Source organism: Pelecanus crispus, chromosome Z (genome assembly GCF_030463565.1).
Source record: "Pelecanus crispus isolate bPelCri1 chromosome Z, bPelCri1.pri, whole genome shotgun sequence".
Lineage (NCBI taxonomy): Eukaryota > Metazoa > Chordata > Aves > Pelecaniformes > Pelecanidae > Pelecanus > Pelecanus crispus.
In genome coordinates, this window is record NC_134676.1 from 62,235,183 (window position 1) to 62,255,543 (window position 20,361).

Genomic DNA, 20,361 nt, shown 5'->3' on the forward strand with positions numbered 1-20,361 from the left:
AGGAAAACACATCAAAACAGGATTTATGCCAAATGATAAAGACATTGTTTGGCTAAAGAAGTCACAGAGCTTCTAAAAAAGTTTCATAAATAATCGGTAAAGAACACAAGGAAACTGTAGAACAGTTGTAGATATGAAGTGTGATGTCTCATTACAGTTTGACTCTCATTTGATTGGATCAGTAACTGCTTCCACTTAAGTTTGCTATTTCCACAATTAATTTTGTTTCTGCAGAACTGTGCAACTTTATTAAAGTGTAGTTCAGAGTGTGTCTGTGGGGGTTTCTAATGTTTTCATCCTTGATTTTTTTGATTAAACACTACGTAGTGCTATATAAAAAAAAACTTAAAGAAATTATGAGTACATGAAGTCGTAAACAGTAATTTTCTCTTTTCCTTACATTTAAAAAAAAATTGAAAAGCATTAATTCTTAACAGTTTTGGATCTATTTTTGTAGCTGATTTTGGTGTTAGATGTTTAAATGTGAAATAGTTGCTCTTATATCAGTTAATATTGCAAGCTGGAATAGAGCCAATGTAGCTTTGGGAGGTTAGTACTGGATTTTAATACAATATAATCTGTAGCAAAATTTACAGTTTTCATGTAAATACATCTGTTACAGGTGTTTATTGTATTCTTGTTACTAGTTAATTACTGATTGTTTGTAGAAACTATGTTGCAATGTTCTTAAGTGGGAGAATGGATCTGAAGTAAATAGTAAAGGAAAAATATGATTCTAAGTATTTAATTTCATCATTTCATTTTATGCTGCTACAGCAGCATAAAAAAATATTGTACCAGATTTCCCTAGGTTGGCTTATGTTCCCTGACAATGTTGTAATTTAGAGACTACAAATATTAACAGTACGCCTAGCATATTATACAACATTGCATCTGCTGAAAGAATGTTTTCCAATCCCTGCAACTCTTGTGATTTAATACTTCAGAACTGATGTTACTTCTGTGGTACCTACTGAAGTTGCATGACAGCATAAGCTATATCTATGATAAATAAAGAAGCTGTTGAAAAAACTTTCATTAAATCAAATTATTGTCCTCCTATTCTTTGTAACAGCTGAGTGGCCAGAAAATACTTTTATTAGATGGCTGGTGCATTCATTCTGAGATGCCTGTAAAATTGTGATTATACTACTATATTTCCTGGTGGCATGTGTTGCCTTTAGTTGTTGCTAAGATCAGGAAAACTCCTGGTAGGGTATTTTTTGAGTTTATTTTTGACTGAAGCTCTTGCATTGTTAAGACAAAACAAGCAACACTGGCTGAACTGGTCTGTCTTACTCACAGACATCAGCAGGCTGGATGGATTTCAAATGAATACCCTGTTGTAAGTGTTTCAACTCATAGGCAATACCAGTGCTTGCAAGGGCTAGGGTTGTTTCTTATGTGTAAAATAGAGCTTCTAGAGCAGGAAACCTGGGGATTGCACAGCCAAGAGATCTTGGTGACTTGTTACTGACTGTGGTACCAGCTTGGGCATATTGTTTCCACTCAGCATGGACATGCAGCCCCAGGATGTGCTCTCCTCAATCCTCACAGACCAGCACTCAAAGGTCTGAGACAATTTACTAGTGGTGCTTATTGGCTCAAACATCTGACAGCAGTTCAAAAGATTGCACTTTAATTTTTGCTACTTCTATACTATGTTGTTTGTTTATCTTAACATTAAGCCAGGTGGAGGAAAGGGACAATTGGGATTATTGTATTGTTATTATTATCATTACTATTTTACTTTATTTCAATTATTAAATTGTTCTTATCTCAACCCAGGAGTTTTCTCACTCTTCCGATTCTCTCCCCCAGCCCACCAGGGCAGGGGGAGTGAGTGAGCGGCTGTGTGGTGCTTAGTTGCTGGCTGGGGCTAAACCACAACAGTCCTTTTTGGCGCCCTACCTGGAGCCTCTGGCAGAAAGCACCAGGGGAGACTCGAGGTTGACCCCTAGGGTTTTGGAGTCGGGGATACAGAGGATCCAGCCCTCTCTATCAAGTCCCCAGCCAACTCCCCCCCGTTTATGTACTGAGCGTGATGTCATATGGTATGGAATATCCCTTTGGTCAGTTTAGATCAACTATTCTGGCTGTGCCCCCTCCCAGTTTTCTTGTTTACCTGACAGAGCACGGGAAGCTGAGAAGTCCTTGACTAGCATAGGCAGTACTTAGCAACAACTAAAACATCAGTGTGTTATCAACATTCTTCTCATTCTAAATCCAAAACACAGCACTATGTCAGCTACTAGGAAGAAAATTAACTCTGTGCCAGCCAAAACCAGGACAGTATGTAACTTTGTTGAACTAAATCTTAACTGAGGAGTTTAGGTCTGGTATTCTGTAAATTTGAAATTGCTAAGTGTGTACACATTTAGCTTTTTCCCATTAGAAAACTATTTTGTTATTTGCAGTCATTAATTTGTTAAATAAGGTTTGGGAAATATTTCTCATCCTTTCCTCAGAAATAAATTGAGTGGAGGAGAGAGTGGGTGACTTTATTTGTTGAAGAAACACATTCATATAAGCCTCTTGCAAGACATAAAGGGAAAAAAGACCTTAGAGATTAAAAGCCAAGATCCTTTCTTCCTTCTGTCTATCTTTGTGGTTTTGGTCTTGTGAAACCCATGTTAATTAAGAGCACTGCATTTGCATCTCTTTTATTTGGAGAGTGATGGTAAGGCTGGTTGCTCACTAAATTTCCGAGTTTGCTTCCTGAGACAGAACTAATAGTCAAAGCCATCCTAGTTTAGTTGCAGCAGTTTGAATAAAAATTACTTTGTAGATCGATATAAAGTATTTTTAAAGTCTCCTGACTTCTGGGCACACGTATAAATCAGGAGAGGAGTGGCTGGAGAGCAGCCCTGCAGAAAGGGGTCTGGGGGTGCTGGTTGACAGCAGGCTCAACACGAGTCAGCGGTGTGCCCTGGCAGCCAAGAGGGCAAACCGCATCCTGGGGAGCATCAAACACAGCATAGCCAGACGGTCAAAAGAGGTGATTATCCTGCTGTATTCAGTGTTGGTGCGGCCTCACCTTCAGTACTGTGTGCAGTTCTGGGCCCCACATTTTAAGAAGGATGTCAGGGTCCTTGAATGCATCCAGAGGAGGGCAACAAAGCTGGTGAAAGGGCTGGAAGACATGTCCTGTGAGGAGCGGCTGAGGACACTGGGTTTGTCTAGTTTGGAGAAAAGGAGGCTGAGGGGTGACCACATTGCTCTCTACAGCTTCCTGAGGAGGGCAAGTGGAGAGGGAGGTGCTGGTCCCTTCTCCCTGGTATTCAGTCACAGGACACATGGGAATGGCTCAAAGCTGCGCCAAGGGAGGTTCCGACTGACATTAGGAAACATTTTTTTTACTGAGAGGGTGGTCAAACACTGGAACAGACTTCCTAGAGAGGTGGTTGATGCCCCAAGCCTGTCAGTGTTTGAGGCATTTGGACAATGCCCTTCATAGCATGCTTGAACTTTTGTTCAGCCCTGAATTGGTCAGGCATTTGGACTAGATGATCATTGTAGGTCCCTTCCTACTGAAATATTCCTTTCTATTCCATTTTACTCTATATTCTATTCTGGTCTTAAGGAAGTGAAGCCACGCTCAGCATGGGAAACAGAATGCTCCAAAAGTCGTGTCACTGGGTAAAAGTTGTGTCATGGTGGTTTTCTTGGGATGAATAAGAACTATTATATGAGGAAATAATTTTCATGATGACCTAGGGTATTTAGATGTCCCTAGCATTATATGAAATACTGAGTTTCAGCAGACAACGTGGGTCAGGAAGGTCACAAAATCAGTTAAATGGGTAATACAGAATTATCAATTATAAAGCAAGTTCTACAAGCTGTGTCTTTCCAATTTAATGCTGAAGACTGGTGAAATTGAACAAACTATGAGGTAATGCTTAATAGAAGAAATGGAGAAATTAGAGGGTTGCCTCCGAAACTAGGGGGCAACAATTTTTTCTCAAGAATTCACTGTAATTTGTGTAACATATTATTCTGTATTGGGAATCAATTACCCTGAATATACATAGTTACACTGGGTTGATATATCACTGTAAGGGTGGTCTTTTCTTCTGTCATAGCTAGGTTTTAAAATTATTTGCTTTAATTTAAGAAGTGCTTAGTGCTTGCCAAAATTCACTTAAGAGAAAGATCATGCTGGCGTCATACTAGTATTCCCTCCACTTATCGGTCTGTGGAAGCAGATTTAAGTCAAGCTTTAGGGTTCTAAAATGTAAAAATATTTTATTGCTTTAAAAAAAATGCTGTTAGAAGAAGACATGTTTGAAAGCCTTGGTCATCTCCTTCAAGAGGGTAAAGAATGTGTTCAGTAGAGTAACGCAAAAAATAATACTAAAGGAATATTCTTTTCCAGGCATAGTGAAATAATGCTCTGTGAAAATGTGTATCTCCAGAGTTGAAATACATAAGGAAGTGACTATATGGGAGGTTTGTTATCGATAAACAAATGCAGAGACAGCAAAATATTCAGAAATTACCTCTGTTATTGAAAATGCTGAGAAATATGTAGATGAAAAGATAAATGCAGTTCTGGGAAATTATTTGAAAAACTGCTATCATAAACATTGGGAAATGTCTAATAGATCACTATATGCATTGACAGCTTTATGCTTTAGTGCTGCTATTTACAAAAATAAAAGATTCTAAAGCAAACCAGGGAAGAAATGTTTTTTCTGTTTGAAACACTACTATACCCTGAAGATTTGCATATTTTTTCCGAGGAAGATTGTTGTTTCATTCAAAAAAAAAAAAAAAAGGAAAAGCCCTGATACCCTTTTTTTTTTTTTTCCATTTTAAAGTTTTCTGAAATTAAATGCTGTGATACTCCAGTGAGGTTATAATACAGAAAATTACAGCAACTCTGAAGCCAAGCTTCTTGGCTTTTCCTGGGACCTTGCCTATCCTCTCTTTAATCCTAACCTATAAGCTCTCCATCGGCTCCTCATCCATCCCCAGACAGAGCTCCATGTGCTCCAGCTGCTCTAATTTTCATAAAGGGCAACTCTCTCTCCTCATCTTCCTGGTCTGTCTTTTCCCAAGAGCCTGTATCTTTCCATTGCAACACTCCAGTCATAGGAGTCATCCCACCACGCCTCCATGATCCCAAGAAGATCATAGCCCTGCAACAACACACAGATGTCTAACTCATCATGTTTATTCCCCATGCTGCATGCAGTAGCATACAGGCACTTAAGCATGGCACCTCAGCGTGTTGAGTTCCTGGGAGAGGATTTGTGGGGATTTTTCCACAGTGGTGCCACACGCAGGTGCTGGAGGTGATCCCACCCCAGCCACATTTTGTTGACTTTGTGATCCCTTCCCATCATGCCACCCCATGCCCTTTGCTCAGCTATCTTGTCCATTGCTCCCTCAGGAGTGTGGGTCACCCTTTTCCGCCCTTGTCTTTCCTAGTTTAAAGCCCTCCTAATGAGGTCAGCCATCCCACTGGCAAAAATAGTTTTACACTGCTTAGTAAGGTGCTTCTCCTATCTCCCAAGCAGACGGTGGTCTGGAGACAGGGTCCCATGGCTGTAGAACCCAAAACCCTGTCACCAGCACCAGCTCCACAGCTTCTTATGGACCTGTATTGTCTGTGCCCTTCTTGCACCCTTTCTCCTCACTGGCAGGATTAAGGAGGATACTACCTGGGCCCCCATGCCCTTGATGGCTGCCCCCAGAGCTCTGTAGTCACTTTTGATAATCTCCAGGTTTCCCCTGGCAGTACCATTGGTGCCCACATTTATTGTAACATTGCCTCTGCTGTTTTCCCCTCTCTTTACCCATACCCGGAAATTTGGGTGGATTTGCTTTTTGTGCTTCCTGAACTACAGAGGCAGTTACGTGAATTCTTGACATATGTTCTTGTCCTCCAAGTTTCTCTGGGTTTGTTAGTCGTAGTTTTATTTACATATACAGATTTTCTTCCCCTCTGTTACTCGTGTAGATCTTCAGATTGCCCTTCTAATTTTCATAGAATCATAGAATCGTTTAGGTTGGAAAAGACCTTTAAGATCATCCAGTCCAACCGTTAACCTACACTACCAAGTCTACTCTAAGCCAATCAAGGGTAGACTAGACTAAACCATGTCCCAAAGTGCCACATCTAACCATTTTTTGAACACTTCCAGGGATGATGACTCCACCACCTCTCTGGGCAGCCTCTTCCAATGCTTGACTACCCTTTCCGTAAAGAAATTTTTCCTAATTTCCAGTCTAAACCTCCCCTGGCGCAGCTTAAGCCCATTTCCTCTCGTCCTATCGCTAACTACTTGGGAGAAGAGACCAACACCCACCTCACTACAACCTCCTTTCAGGTAGTTGTAGAGAGCGATAAGGTCTCCCCTCAGCCTCCTCTTCTCCAGGGTAAACAACCCCAGTTCCCTCAGCCGCTCCTCATAAGGCCTGTGCTCCAGACCCTTCACCAGCCTTGTTGCCCTTCTCTGAACATGCTCCAGCACCTCAATGCCTTTCTTGTATTGAGGGGCCCAAAACTGGACGCAGTATTCCAGGTGCGGCCTCACCAGTGCCCAGTACAGGGGGACGATCACCTCCCTGCTCCTGCTGGCCACACTATTCCTGATACAAGCCAGGATGCTGTTGGCCTTCTTGGCCACCTGGGCACACTGCTGGCTCATGTTCAGCTGGCTGTCTACCAACACCCCCAGGTCCTTTTTGGCCAGGCAGCTTTCCAGCCACTCTTCCCCAAGCCTGTAGCGTTGCATGGGGTTGTTGTGACCCAAGTGCAGGACCCGACACTTGGCCTTGTTAAACCTCCTATAGCTGGCCTCAGCCCATCGATCCAGCCTGTCCAGATCCCTCTGCAGGGCCATCCTACCCTCCAGCAGATCGACACTCCCACCCAGTTTGGTATCATCTGCAAACTTACTGAGGGTTCACTCAATCCCCTCATCCAGATCATTGATAAAGATATTAAACAAGTCTGGCCCCAAAACAGAGCCCTGGGGAACACTGCTTGTGACCGGCTGCCCAGTGGACTTAACTCCATTTACAACTACTCTCTGGGCTCGGCCACCCAACCAGTTTTTCACCCAGCAAAGACTACGTCCATCCAAGCCATGAGCTGCCAATTTTCAATTTGTTTGTCCTGTAATTCTCCTGCTTTTCTGTTTCCACAGTTCTAGCATATTTAAGGCTTCTCACTGTGTTTCTGTCAGGGCTATATAACCCTCTGTTGTCATGTCAGGTGTGTCTCTGCCTGCTTTTGAAGCTAAATTCATTGTCAAAAACTGGACTGGTGTAATAAAATTATACTCTCCTTTGTTGATGGACGTTGTCTTCATTAGTGTTTCTTCATGGGATAGCATTCACTGTGCACTGAAGCCAAAGGTCATGTTTCAATGCCAGGAGGTATAAATCCCGAAAGTTAATTCATCTGTTGTGAGCTAAGCCTTTACAGTGATCTCCATTGCCTCTTTTATGAACACTTTGTCATCACTTCTGAATGGCTGAAGGTCATACCTGTCAGTATCACTAAAGTTCCCAAGAGTGAAAGGCAAGGGGCAGTCCTTCTTGAAATATCCTAACACTGGACTTTAGACAGACTTTTTCTGAGATTTATGAAAACTGGACAAGAAATTCTTTCTAATTGTAGACATTCCAAAATGTGCCCGACTCCAACAGATTTATGTTGTTTTCACAAACTATTTAGTATTTTAATTATGCCTCCTCAAAAAGCAATTATATTTATTGTCTTTTAAGAGCACACACTTAAAATTGTAGAACTTTGAGAGCATCTCAAGTATGAATACATGCTTAGATGTTGACAAATTTTTAGCTTTCTGTGTCTTCTCTAGTTTGTATTCTTTACAAATTTTTTCTCCTTTCCTGTCCTCAAAGGTCCCAGAGAAACAAATCAAATAAAACCAAAACAAACTTAAGAACAAATAGCTTAATAACTGATACTTCCATGAGGTCTTCTAGACAGTTTTTCTTACCATTGTTGCAAAGCAACAGTGAGAGGAAAAAATATACTCTTTTGGTAGAGTGGGATGTCATTGGTATAGGGTTTTGTCTGAACCCAAAGGCTGATTTGTTACCTTTGCAATGGAACAGAAGTTCAGGGCTTATGGTAACATGTATCCATTGAAGTATAGTGTTGAGCTTTTTTGCTAGCAGCTGATCTACAATGTAGACATAAAGAAATAATTTCTTACTGCATTGAGTTCTGGAATTCTTTATGACATCTTTCTATAGTTAACCAATCCAAAATGTTTCTGTTCGAGCTTTTGATTTTGAGGGGAAAGCTTTGTGTTTCATGTTAGTCAAACCTGAGATTTTCACTGTATGCTCTTTCTCTTTGAAAAGAATAGATCTTTAAGAAAATAATTTTGTCTTTTCGGCATTTACTTGCCCATAAGGTTTAACTGAAGGGCTGTAACTAAAGCAGCTTAACTGGAATTTTCTGTTGCAGAAACAAGAACATTAGATGTAAGCCTCAATCATTAGTTTAACCTATGCTATCATGAAGCTGGATTTGAAATCTGAACAGCTAAGCTTGTGCCAAGTCTTGACTTGAGTGTTAGATGTCACACTACAGGTAAACTTCAGGAGGTGGATCCTTACGCTATGAGAATTAGTGGGTGCTTTACACTGTATTCCACAGAGTCAGAATTTTGCTGTTTGAATAAAATGTCAAAATCCAGAATGCAAATTTGAAGACCTCACAAGTGTTAAATTTTATTGAAATCAGTGATAACTAAATGTAGTGAACATATAAAGGAATACAAGCCTTGACTTACAATTTTTGACCAACCAGAAAAAGTTGTAAGGAGGTAAAAACCTGAGCACTTCAGCATAATTATTTCTTTTTAATCCAAAACATGTATGAAAATTTTCTGTATTTGCAATAGTTATTTTCTGAAAGTCAGTTTCTTTGAGGCATTTGCACTGTACATTGATGCTTATTTAAAAAAAGATGAAGTGGACATTATGAGCTGAAATTTTCCTCAGTTGGTCTCAGTTGGTTGTCCTATCCAGTTTCTGCTCTTCCATTCTCAGTGAATATGAGACTACAAGAGACTAATGCTTATGATTGTAAGAACTTTGGAATAGCAAATCTGCCTTTTTAATAGAAAATACCCCTAAACATTCTTTTCTGGATGTCTCTGTTGTACTGTATGTTGTAAAATCTTAAAAGAGTTTTTGTTAGAAATTGAAATACTCAACTATCTAGAATGTTTTAAAAAGAATGCCAGCCTTTTCTTTGCAAATGACAAACTTTTGTAATTGAATTTTGCAAGCTTCATAATACTGTTTATGGCATGACATATTGTATACAGTCAGTTTCTATAAACATTAAACAGTTTTGTCAACAACTGATGGCAGTAGAATTATAATTAGATCTATTTATGAAATTCATTATACAGATAAAGAAAATTGGATGTTTTCCTCTGTGCTAATTGACATGCAGAACAACTGTGTACTCTGCCTCACTGCATTTTGCTGCTTTAAAAACTAAATTACAATATGGAAATAATACTGTGGCTGTGTTTCTTGTATTAATTGCAGGTCCAAAGGCTGTGTTTAGAAGCTGAGTGTATATGATAATTTGATTTACTTTGCAATTGGCTGAGGTGTTCTGCTGAGGAATAGTGTATAGCAGAGGAATTTAGGCAGGTGGGAAAATGGGATAGTTTAGCCATTAGTGAGGTTTCTGAAAGATAGATAATATTGGTAAGTCTCTAGTTATGTGGTTGTGATCATTTTTAGTATAAATTTTCCCCTTAGTTTAGCTGTTGAAAGCTGTTTGTTGTAGTTCATAGGTCAGAAGCCTGTACTGATGGTACAAGGTATAATTTGACATATGGTGATTTTTGGTAAGCTGAAAGCTGATAGGAGATGTATTTTAAAGATGTGCATGGACAAGTTGTAGGTTTTAAGCTCTTAAACTATGATATATGGAGATAATTTTGGATTATGTAATCTAGGGCATGCTTGAGTAGGAGTGGCCAAATATACAATAAACCCAAGAAGTAATCCAGCATTTCTCCCTCTGCTACCATCTTGTCTCCCTCTTCCTGTTTCTCTGGCCAGTGTATGACCCAAGGGAATGGGCCAGGGCAGGCACAACTTGGTGGTTCCGGCTCTGATTTCCAGCTGCCTCATCCTTTCCTCTTTCATCCAGTCCCTATACTGTAACTACTACTTGACCTCTTCCCTTCCAAACCCTCTTCAGTCGCCTTCCATTATTTCCACATGTTCACATGCCTCTCATTCTCCAGGATAGTGTATACATCTTGGTCTGCAGATGACCAGGTTGACACTGTAGCTTACTGTATTTAGAAACTGAGTGTGTATGATACTTTGAATTACTGTGAAATTATTTGAGGTGTTCTGCTGAGGATTAATGTGTATAGAGAAGGAATTTAGTCCTCAAGGTAGATGCAAAAATGGGGTTGTATACCATCCTATTATATTGGTACACTGGTGTCAGACATGCACATGTTTGGTGGTATCTAATTTCTGGGATGTTATTCTGGGCGTGATGTGTTGGATTTTTTTTTTCCTCCAAATGATCTATATTTAATTTAGAAATAAATAGTGCAATGTTTTTATGTTTGGGGGAAAAAAAACCCCAGTGTCTTCCCATGAAACATGAGTTTTGATTGTTTGCCAAAGCCAAAACCTGTTTTCTCTGGCAAAAGTTTTAGAGATAGTTGAGATTGTTGTCTCTCCAAAACAGTTCTACAGAAATTTTTAAAGTTTCATTCATAACTAAATGAAAAATACTTCTCTGGTGACAACTCTGGAGACGTGTTTTGTCTTTGTTGTGTAGAGTAACTTGGCTAAATTATAGTGTAAGAAATCTGTTCCTTCCACGTAAAAAATTAGGTCAGCAGCTAGATTGTTTTCAATTAAATGATAGACATAATATGCTTTAAAAGTAATTTTTATTACTCTGTGTTTAAAATGTAGCTGACAGTGGCAAGGTAGCAAATGTCTAGAGAGCCATGTGAGGGGACAAACAGATAGACAGCTGTCTCAACTTCAGGGTAATTTGTTACCTAGGGAGTGTCTGAGTCAGAAGTGCTCTCTTAGTTCTTAGTAGCTCTTCGGGGGGGGGTTTGTGTAGGCATGTCCATTCCCTATAAACCACCTAAGTTTTTCATGCGTGCAGTAACTTTGACCAAAAGATTCCATAGGTTAGCTACATGCTAGTTGAAGAAGAACATCCTTTGTTTTTAACAAAGTACATGCTATTTCCATATAATGCTTTAGAGTTGTTACATTGAAGGAGGTTAGAAAGGTCTGTTAACTGTGTGTCCCTTCTTCCACGTTGCTCCTCAGTCTCCTGGTGCTTCAGGAGTCCTCATTTTAGTCATTCCTTCTGGATTCCTTGTGTTTCCTACCTTTCTGACTCTTGATGCCCTTCTGTAAACCTTTTTCATTTCAAATATGTCCTCCTTGAGGTGAAAGAACTGCATACCAGTTTATGTGGATTTAATCAGTGGCATAATAACACTGTCTAGGTCTTTGCTAAATAACGTCTTGTCCGATGGCTCCTGAACACTGAGTTAATGCATGATCAAGTTCAAAACATTCTAGTAGAGGTGCAAAACTGTTTGCATAAAGCTGCTTGGAGAATGGCTGTTAATGAGGTCCTGTCAGAATAATGTATCCTATGGGACATTGCAGGATATATATGGAGATTAGGTTTGAGTGGTCTTTCAGTGTTTCATTACTTTGTTTCAGAGTTTGTTTATTAAATTCCCAGGTACCACTATGCCTAGAAAGGATTGAAAGTGCATTGGAGAGCAGCTGTAGAGTTAAAAATAATTTGATAAACTGAGAGATGAGTCTCAGAAAATAGTGTTACTTGGCAGGGTCAGATACCAAAGCAAAACTAGTCAGTGATGCCATGTTTTTATGGTGTTCAAAAAACATGTGCTTTTTTCTTTTTCTTTATTTTTTCTTTTTTAATTTTTTTTTTTAATGAGCCAGAAGTATCTAGAATGTAAAGTTATTCTTTGGCTTTGAGCCTTTACCAAAGTTGCACTTGTGTAAGATTGTGCACCAGTCTACTGCAAAAAGACAACAGGATTTATAAGGGAAGATCTATAGGTCCGTTAGTATGAAGTTTAGAAGACTGGGCAGAAGAGGAGAGTATGTAACCTGATATATAAAAAGTGGATTGCAGAGGACAGTAGACTATTTTTAATAGTCATGGCACATGTGAAGTAAGTAAGGGTTTAAATTAGAACAATAAAGATTTACATTGGAGAGTGAAGGGGCAGGGAGGTGGGGGAATGCTTTCAGCTGGCACAGCACAGACCTGAATAGTACTAGGAAGTTGTCTGTCATTGGAGATCTTAGGAAAAAATCATAAAAACATACACCACATAGTTGTTCAATTACTGTGGCAAAGAATAGAATAGGTGACCTCTTGAAGTACCTTGTAGCTCAGATTCAGCACTGAACTGGTCTTGTCAGCATGAACTTGAGGACTTCTACTGTCTAACAGTGAGAGAGCTATCTAGAGCTGAGATTGTAGAGCCAACCTCCTGATCAGAATACCAACAGTGATAAGGAAATGTTAAGCTGTAGTAGAGAAGCTGCCCATTTTGGACAGGAGTAATGGCGTGAGAGTTCAGCTACTCATACGTAGACTGCACCATTGCTTTATTGGGATGGTGTGTAGCAATAGAATTTTTGCTTGCAATAACTGACAGATTTTTAGTGAATCATGGATCTGACCTAGTAGGACATCTCTTACTTCTTCATTCAAAAAATGTTTATATGCTCTGAGGCAAATAAAATACTAGCTTTGTGATAGTCATGTGTATGAGTTTTGTTCTTTATTCTTCATAGTTATATTATTTTTATACCTGTGTAGATAGTGGTTTTCATAGACTTTTAGATAAAGAATTCTCACATTTCTGCTCGAAGAAAATACAACATTTTTTTCTTACTTAGTCTTTTAATTAGAAAACCGAGACATTTGGTCTTACTAGTGACCTGAAAACAGTCAGATTTTACCTTGAGAATTCTTCAGAGAATTACCTTGAAAAGACTACTGTGGAAAAAGGTGCAAGCTTATCATAAATCTACTAGATTTGTGTCATCTACAAGTTTGTATACTTTTAAACCATGTGCATTTTCCTTTTTTTTTTGTTCTCTCTTAGGAAAGGAGACTGAGAAAGCCAAAGATCGGTGTGATAAAGCCACTATGAAGCTTCATATGTTGCATAATCAGTATGTGTTGGCACTGAAAGGAGCACAGTTACATCAGCACCAGTATTATGATACTACGCTTCCTCTGTTACTTGATTCGCTACAGAAGATGCAAGAAGAGATGATTAAAGCCCTGTAAGATGTACTCTTATATATCTATAACTTGCAGAATTTTATATGTGTAGTATTCTAATTAACTTACAGGATTATTTGAAAATAATAAACTGTGATTAATTAATTGTATATCAAGGGATAACGAAAAAAGATGTTTTCATCTGTCAATTGACAGTAATTGTGCATAGAAAAGTCTATCCAAATAATGCAGACAGTAGTTTTGAGTGGTTACGTAAACATTCTAGCAAGACACCACCTTCTCACAAAACTTCAAAGCCTTACAGATCAACTGCAATGTCTATAGCTGAGCTCATGCTTTGTCCATCACCTGGCATACTGACAAATTTGTTGCCTCTCTGGTAATCTTATTTTTATGAAATTCCACCAGCAACAAATTCGGTTTAAACTGGCCAACTGTCTTGAAAGTCATTATGGAAAAGGGCCAGTCAGATGCATGGGTAATCATATATGTGGGAGAAGTAATAGGATTATATAAAACTGATTTCACTTTAAGGAATTCAACCTTAAAAATACAATTACCTTTTTCCTGAAAGATCATTTTTTCCATCATTACAGAAGATGTGCAAACTGGTGATCTGGGAGAACAGACAATGAGGACTTTAAGCCCTCTTTTCTGGGTTGTAACTACTATGGTGTCTCTGTCTTTCCTGGAGAATGGGAGTTGGTGAGGGGGTCTGTTCTGTAGGTCTTTTTCTGGGGTGTTATTTAAATCACTTAGCCTAAAAGAAAGGGCAGTTACTTTTTTTTTTTTGTAGGTATTGTTCATTTAGATGTGAGACAGTCGTCTTTAAATCATTTTCTTACCTTCTCTGAAGGCTACATTCATCCTGACTTCAGCACACAGGAAGTGAGGGAGAGTTGGGGATTTCGTGCTTTACATGCTTATGTGGTACAGACACCATTAACTGCCCCATGCAGTATCATATTAATTCCTTTGATTATTGTGCAGGTATTGAAATGACATAGACCTTTGGAATAGTGTCTGTACAGTCCTTTTAATTTTGTGTGTATAATCACAGCAAAAGGCTACAGTTAATTTGTGTGTTGTAATTAAGGTGTTTTTTCAGAATTGTGAGTTATTTCACTGAAGAGTTTTATGATGGAACAAGAACCGATTTAACCTGCTTATCTTTGCTACGTCTGGAGTGAAAACCTGGAAAAAAAAGTTTTGTCTCTACATAGACATTTTTTGTGAGATCTGAATGTATTGGAAAATTACTCTTTTCTGCTATCTGTGGTGTACAAAAAGAAGTGGTGATTTCAGGTGTACAGCTTGGCATGGCCATCTGTGTGAAACTTACTTACTTAACAATCCTGATTTTGCAGATGAATTAGTTCAGTAAACTTGAAGAAGTGCAGATTAGCATTGCTAATGGTTTTGGTTTTTTGGGTTGTTGTTTTTTTTTTTTTTTTTTTTGGTAATTGACATAGATTCCCTTTCTCTTTGATATGGCATTATGGTAGTTGACATTTGCCTATCTTTTTGTCACACTCTTTGAACTATTTTCTGGAACCTTTCACACGTTGTTCACAGGCAAGGCAAGATTTAATGCCTTCTCGTGCCTGTTTTCTCCTCAGAAAAAGTATTGAAATAATCCAATCACAAAACTTTATTTACAGAATAAATGTACTTGAGATCTTATCCAGGAAAAATCTATTGATACTTTTTTTTCTGCATGTTCCTCTGGGCTGGCCAAAATTCATCAGTATTTTAAGAAAGCTCACCATGCTTTAGAGCCTGGCAAGCTAGCAAGTTTGTCAAAGGTAAAAATGAAATAGAAAATGATTATGAGGGTTCCTTTATGGAAGGCTAAAAGTTAAAGAGAATAGGAGGGTGTTCTGAGGATGTGTCACTGGATGCTATTAAGAGTAGTGGCACAATGTCACCTATTCTTTTACCGTTCTGTACTCACTTGGTTTTTCCCACTCTCAGAAGCAGGTAAAGGCAAGTCTGGGTGGCTTGTACTTTCTTACAGGAACTTCTTGCTTGATTTTGTTTCTTCTTGTAAATATATGCTAACTTGTGATTTATGCTTATTTTTGTCTGAATGACCAAATCATAAAATAAATATATGAAAGAAGATAGTTAAAACGATAAAGAAGTTTTTAAAAGAAATGTGCACAATATTTTGTGGCTTGTTTTGCCTTATGCCAGAATATATTTATTTTGTCAGTCAGAACATGAGAAGCTTTAATGTAGGTTATGACAAGCATGATAAGTCCTTTGTGAAGAAGAGTGTCATCAATGAGCTGTGCACATTCCTTTTCATTGTACTCTCTACAGTTTTTAGTTTAGCTACCCTGTGTGTATATGCACTGAAATCAATACAAGGAGCATGGTCTTAAGAGACTTCTCACTTACAGCCAATCTGTAAAGAAAAGGCCACAGTTGATCTGTTATTTCTTTGAGTAATATATTGTCTTATTTTTTCCCTTTTTAGCCAGTTGCAACAAGAGTTTGTAGAAACAGCAAATTGAAAGTTTGAAGCATCTTCAATGCCTTCTGTACCTTCAGTGCCATGTTATACACTAGAATTTTTTTTTCTCTCTAGAAAAGGGATCTTGGATGAGTATAGCCAGATCACCAGTCTTGTAACAGAGGAGATTGTGAATGTCCATAAAGAGATCCAGACCTCGGTTGAACAGATAGATCCTGACTCTGAGTATAATGACTTCATAGATACTCACAGGTACACATTTTTATCTTGGTGTGCTTGTTCATGCTTCTTCTTGAGAAAACCCTGTATTAAAGTGCAACACTGCTTAAGTGATCAGAGTTGAATTTCTTTCTGTTTGGTTTCTTTTACATTGTTACTTGTAAAGCTTTATCCTATTTTGAAAACTGTTCTACTTGCATGTACAGAAAGATGGCTGAAAGTCAAGTTTTTAACCTGTTTCTTTAACCATCCATCTCTGTGTCTGGCTCTAGAAAAACAAAATTCCAGTTAGCGTTATTACATGTGAAGAACCATAACTTTGGTACTGACAGCAGACTATACATGACAGTCCAGATTCAGTGTGAGCTAATTTACTCTGTGTTTGGATGCAATTTGCATTCTGGGCTAAACTAAGTTTCTCTGCTTTATTTCTCTTATTGTCCAAATTTTACTTTAAAGTGAACTCTAGGTACCTCTGTGTACTCTTCAGTTAATTGCAGGTTGAGCAGTGCCTGAGACTACAGAGATGCAGATAATGCAAGAAAGTTTTTTACTTTAAAAGTAAACTGTATTTGCCATTTATTGAACTGTTACTCTGTATTAGTATATGCAGAAATAGTCCTAAGACTTCTTGCATTATCTTTTTTGTTCTGTGCAAATTGATAATCGTCACATGCAGGTTTATAGCAGGATAAGCTAAGAGTGGACCCATTCACATTGATACCCCTTGAGAACCTTGGTTATGCTGTGATTTTGATTCAGAGTTGTATGCGATTTTGTTATCTGGTATGATTTTAAGACTGGTCTTTATTCAAAGGAAAAAGAATATGTATTGAATTGCTACCTTTTCTTTTATTTCATATGTAATTTTAACTATATGCTAGTTACTAAAATAATTCAAAGCATGATGATTCGCTTTATGGTTTACTCAAAGATACATGTTCATTTTCAAAATATAATATTTATTTACTAAATTAGGTCATCAGAAGCTGTTGAGCAAGAAATAGAGTTTGATACGTCTTTACTAGAAGAAAATGAAAACCTTCAAGCTAATGAGATCATGTGGAATAATCTAACAGCAGAAAGTTTACAAGTCACGTGAGTCTTTCTTTACAAACCTTTCATCCTTTGGAAGTGCTGTTAGACATTGTATCTAAGCTCACCCACATCATTGCATAGCTGCGTCTTCATTTTTAAGATCCAGTTTCTAAAAATAGTATTTTCATGCTATAGACTCCCATGCTGGTCTTACTGTTCCTTTACAAAATACTCCTCCCCAGTCCCACCAAAAACTTGCCAGCACCTTCAGTGTATGTTCGTCTCCTTGCCAGTTACTTTATACAATGCCCTACATCTATCATGAGTCCTCTTTGGGAACATACTGATTCATCTTCCAAAAAGTGTTTCCACATTCAGTACTAGGAAAAATACTGAAATCTTTTGATGAAACCACTGAGTACAGTGATGTAGTCAGTGATACAAATTGCCATGCAGAAAATTTTCATGAATATATTTATTTCACTTTTGTCAAGTGTTTGCTTCCATTTTCCAAAGGAAATTCTTATTAATTATTATTATAACCTTTAAAATACATTAACTTACTAACACAAATGTAGCTGTTGTATTGCATTTCATGGAGCTTTTAGCTATTCAGGGTGCTAAACTACCTCTCTGTGTATTTTGTTAATATATTGCCTAGTTAAATCTTTTCATTACTTTTACCAACTTTACCTTTAATCATTTGTTACAGGGGAACAAATCTCCTGCTGAGGTTATTATGTTCTTATTATATTATCAGTCTCAACTTTTGACATAAAATGTCTGATGCAGTCATTTGTGAGATTGCAACTATTAATTATACATTTAATTTTTTTCTATTGATTGGAGCAATTTAAAATGGAAAATTCAGAATTTCATTGTTTGATGGTGTTTTTGTTGTCTCTACTGTATTTCAATCCATGTTTGACTTATTTGAAATTTTTTTCCTTTAGAAAGCATAACTGATCCAAATAATATATCGATGATGTGGTGTGGGCTTTTTAAAATTTTTTTTAAGTTTTTCATCTGCTTAATCAAACTGTGACCCTTATTTCTTGTAGGTTTTTCTGAAAACCAAAATCATAGTGAGTCCTAATAGCAGTGAGGTATTTCAAATGTAAACACATTGCAGTGTCTTCTGCAGGTTATTCTCATCGCTGTGTTTTCTCAACATAACATCTCTGGATTTTATTAATTCCTTTTGAAGGTCATTAATCATCCCCTTTTTTTCCCTGTGCAATCTGATTACTTCTTGTGAATTCATTCCTTAATAGGTATTGAAATAACATTTGTAATATGAAGTTTTAGCCTCCCTCGTCAGACTTCTCCTTAGTCCTGAAGCAGTTTCATCTTTCTTATGAAAGGATCCCTTGATAATTAAAGCCCGTCTATTCCCTTTAAACATGTTTCTTTTTATAATATATTCTCCATCTTTACTAAATTGAGATTATTCCTGATTAAACTATGTAAATGTTGCACATGTAGATGTAATTCAGCACAGTAACAGGAAAAGTGTATATACTAAATCTCTCTTTTCAATAAAGTATTACAATTTTTCAAAGATTCTGCCTTCCATAGCTCAAAAAGAGAAGCAACTTCTTGTTTGGCTTGTCTTCTGTATCCCATTGTTTAGAAATAAGACATCAGCATGTCTAAGTGAAAGAGGTGAAATGCTGCTTATCTAGTAAATGATTCTGATGAAATGCATATTTGTGTTTATAAGTGTGTGTCTGCATTTTTGCCTACAAATACACGTTTTCAATACAATTTCCAGTGTGTCCTGTTACAAATCTTATATTCATCCACTTTAAATTCTTTTGTGAATTTGAGAGAGAAATTTTATGGTGTGATATTATTTTTGGAACAGCAATCAAATAGCTCTTTTAAGTGTTGCTGTCTTTAAGGTGTTCACTTTCTGGTATAGGTTATGCTAGGACTCTGAGCGTAAGTATTAGGTCAGACTAAAGATTGACCTAACCAACTCTCTTCTCTCTTACATTAGCCAACAGGGAAAAGTCTAGGGAGGAGGACAAGAACAGGATGATCGTGCAATGCTGTTGCCTCAGAATGATCTCTCAGCCTCCCATGACTTTCAGCTCAGAAATGTTTTGAGACAGAAGTCATATTTGTTTATAATAGCTGTAGGGGTAGTTTATAGTAGCCTTAGAGGGTTTTTTTCTGTTGTGAATTTGTCTAGTTTCAGTACGTACGAGTACCTGTTGTCCACAGAATTTGGTCAAGGAATTCCAGAGATTAATTTCATATTATGTGAACGTGCTACTTCTTAGTTTCATTTTATGGCTCTTAAGCTCTTGTTTTGGAAGACAATAGGAACGATCTACTCCTTTCCGCTCGTGATATTGTAAACTTCTGTCATACTCCTACTCTGTGATCTCTCTTTTAGAGCCGTCTTTATCTTTAATCTGTCCTTTTGCAAAACTTATATCCTTTATCAAATTTGTCATTTTTATTTGAACGTTTTCAAAGTTACTGTATTGTTTTTGAGATGAATGAGTTGCATAGGTAAACCAGATGCGTGGTTTAGAGAGAGGCATAATGAGGTTTCCTGTATTCTTGTTCTGCTTTGATTTTAACAAATCCTAGAGAATCATTCTGTTTGATTTTCTGAGCACTGCAGTGTATCAAGCCAGTGTTTTCATGCGATCATCTACTGTAATTCCAAGATCTCATTTCTGAGTCGTAATGATCAGCTTAGAGCCATTCACTGCATAAATAACGCTTTGGATTTTCCCCCCCCATATATTTGCTTATTTCAATATGCATTGAAATTAATGTTCTAAATGACAGTCCAGTTATTGAGTATTGAGATCCAGAATAATCCTTTTGTATTCTTCACATTCAGCCCCTTCCCCCTACCTCAAATGACACTGTATGGTCAGCACTTCGTCACTTTTTAAACTGTGTTTTTATTTGAATTATTATTACAAACATATTAAGCAGTGCAGGTTTTTGTGAAGGTCCACAAGCTCCTGGCACTGTAAAAACTATTTATTCTTATCCTCTTTGTCCTTTTTTTTATTGCTTTTTAGTGCAGATGAGAACCCTTCCTTTTAGAACGGCTTAGTTCTCTCTAACTACCTTTGCTTGTATACCTTGTTAACTGCGTTTTAGATATATTTTGTTATAGTCTTGCTTTAAAACCACTACAGCCAAAAAACCCCCACAGGTATTTGCATCAACTTACTGTGTATGACCTTTTAAAAATCCATTCTGTATGTGCTGAAACAATAGAAATTTGACAGTTGATCTTTAATACTGAGATCATGGCCTTGAATCTTCAAAATGCTACATCATT

General features: G+C 37.7%; 1 protein-coding gene across 1 annotated transcript in view; it reads left to right on the forward strand.

Moving 5' to 3' along the window:
* FER (FER tyrosine kinase) overlaps positions 1–20,361 on the forward strand; it is a 192,950-nt gene that overhangs the window by 34,486 nt on the left and 138,103 nt on the right. The window contains exons 6-8 of the mRNA XM_075725939.1: positions 13,167–13,350; positions 15,903–16,040; positions 16,986–17,105. Of these exons, the coding sequence (XP_075582054.1) occupies positions 13,167–13,350; positions 15,903–16,040; positions 16,986–17,105 (442 nt within the window). The remainder of the gene's footprint in view (positions 1–13,166; positions 13,351–15,902; positions 16,041–16,985; positions 17,106–20,361) is intronic.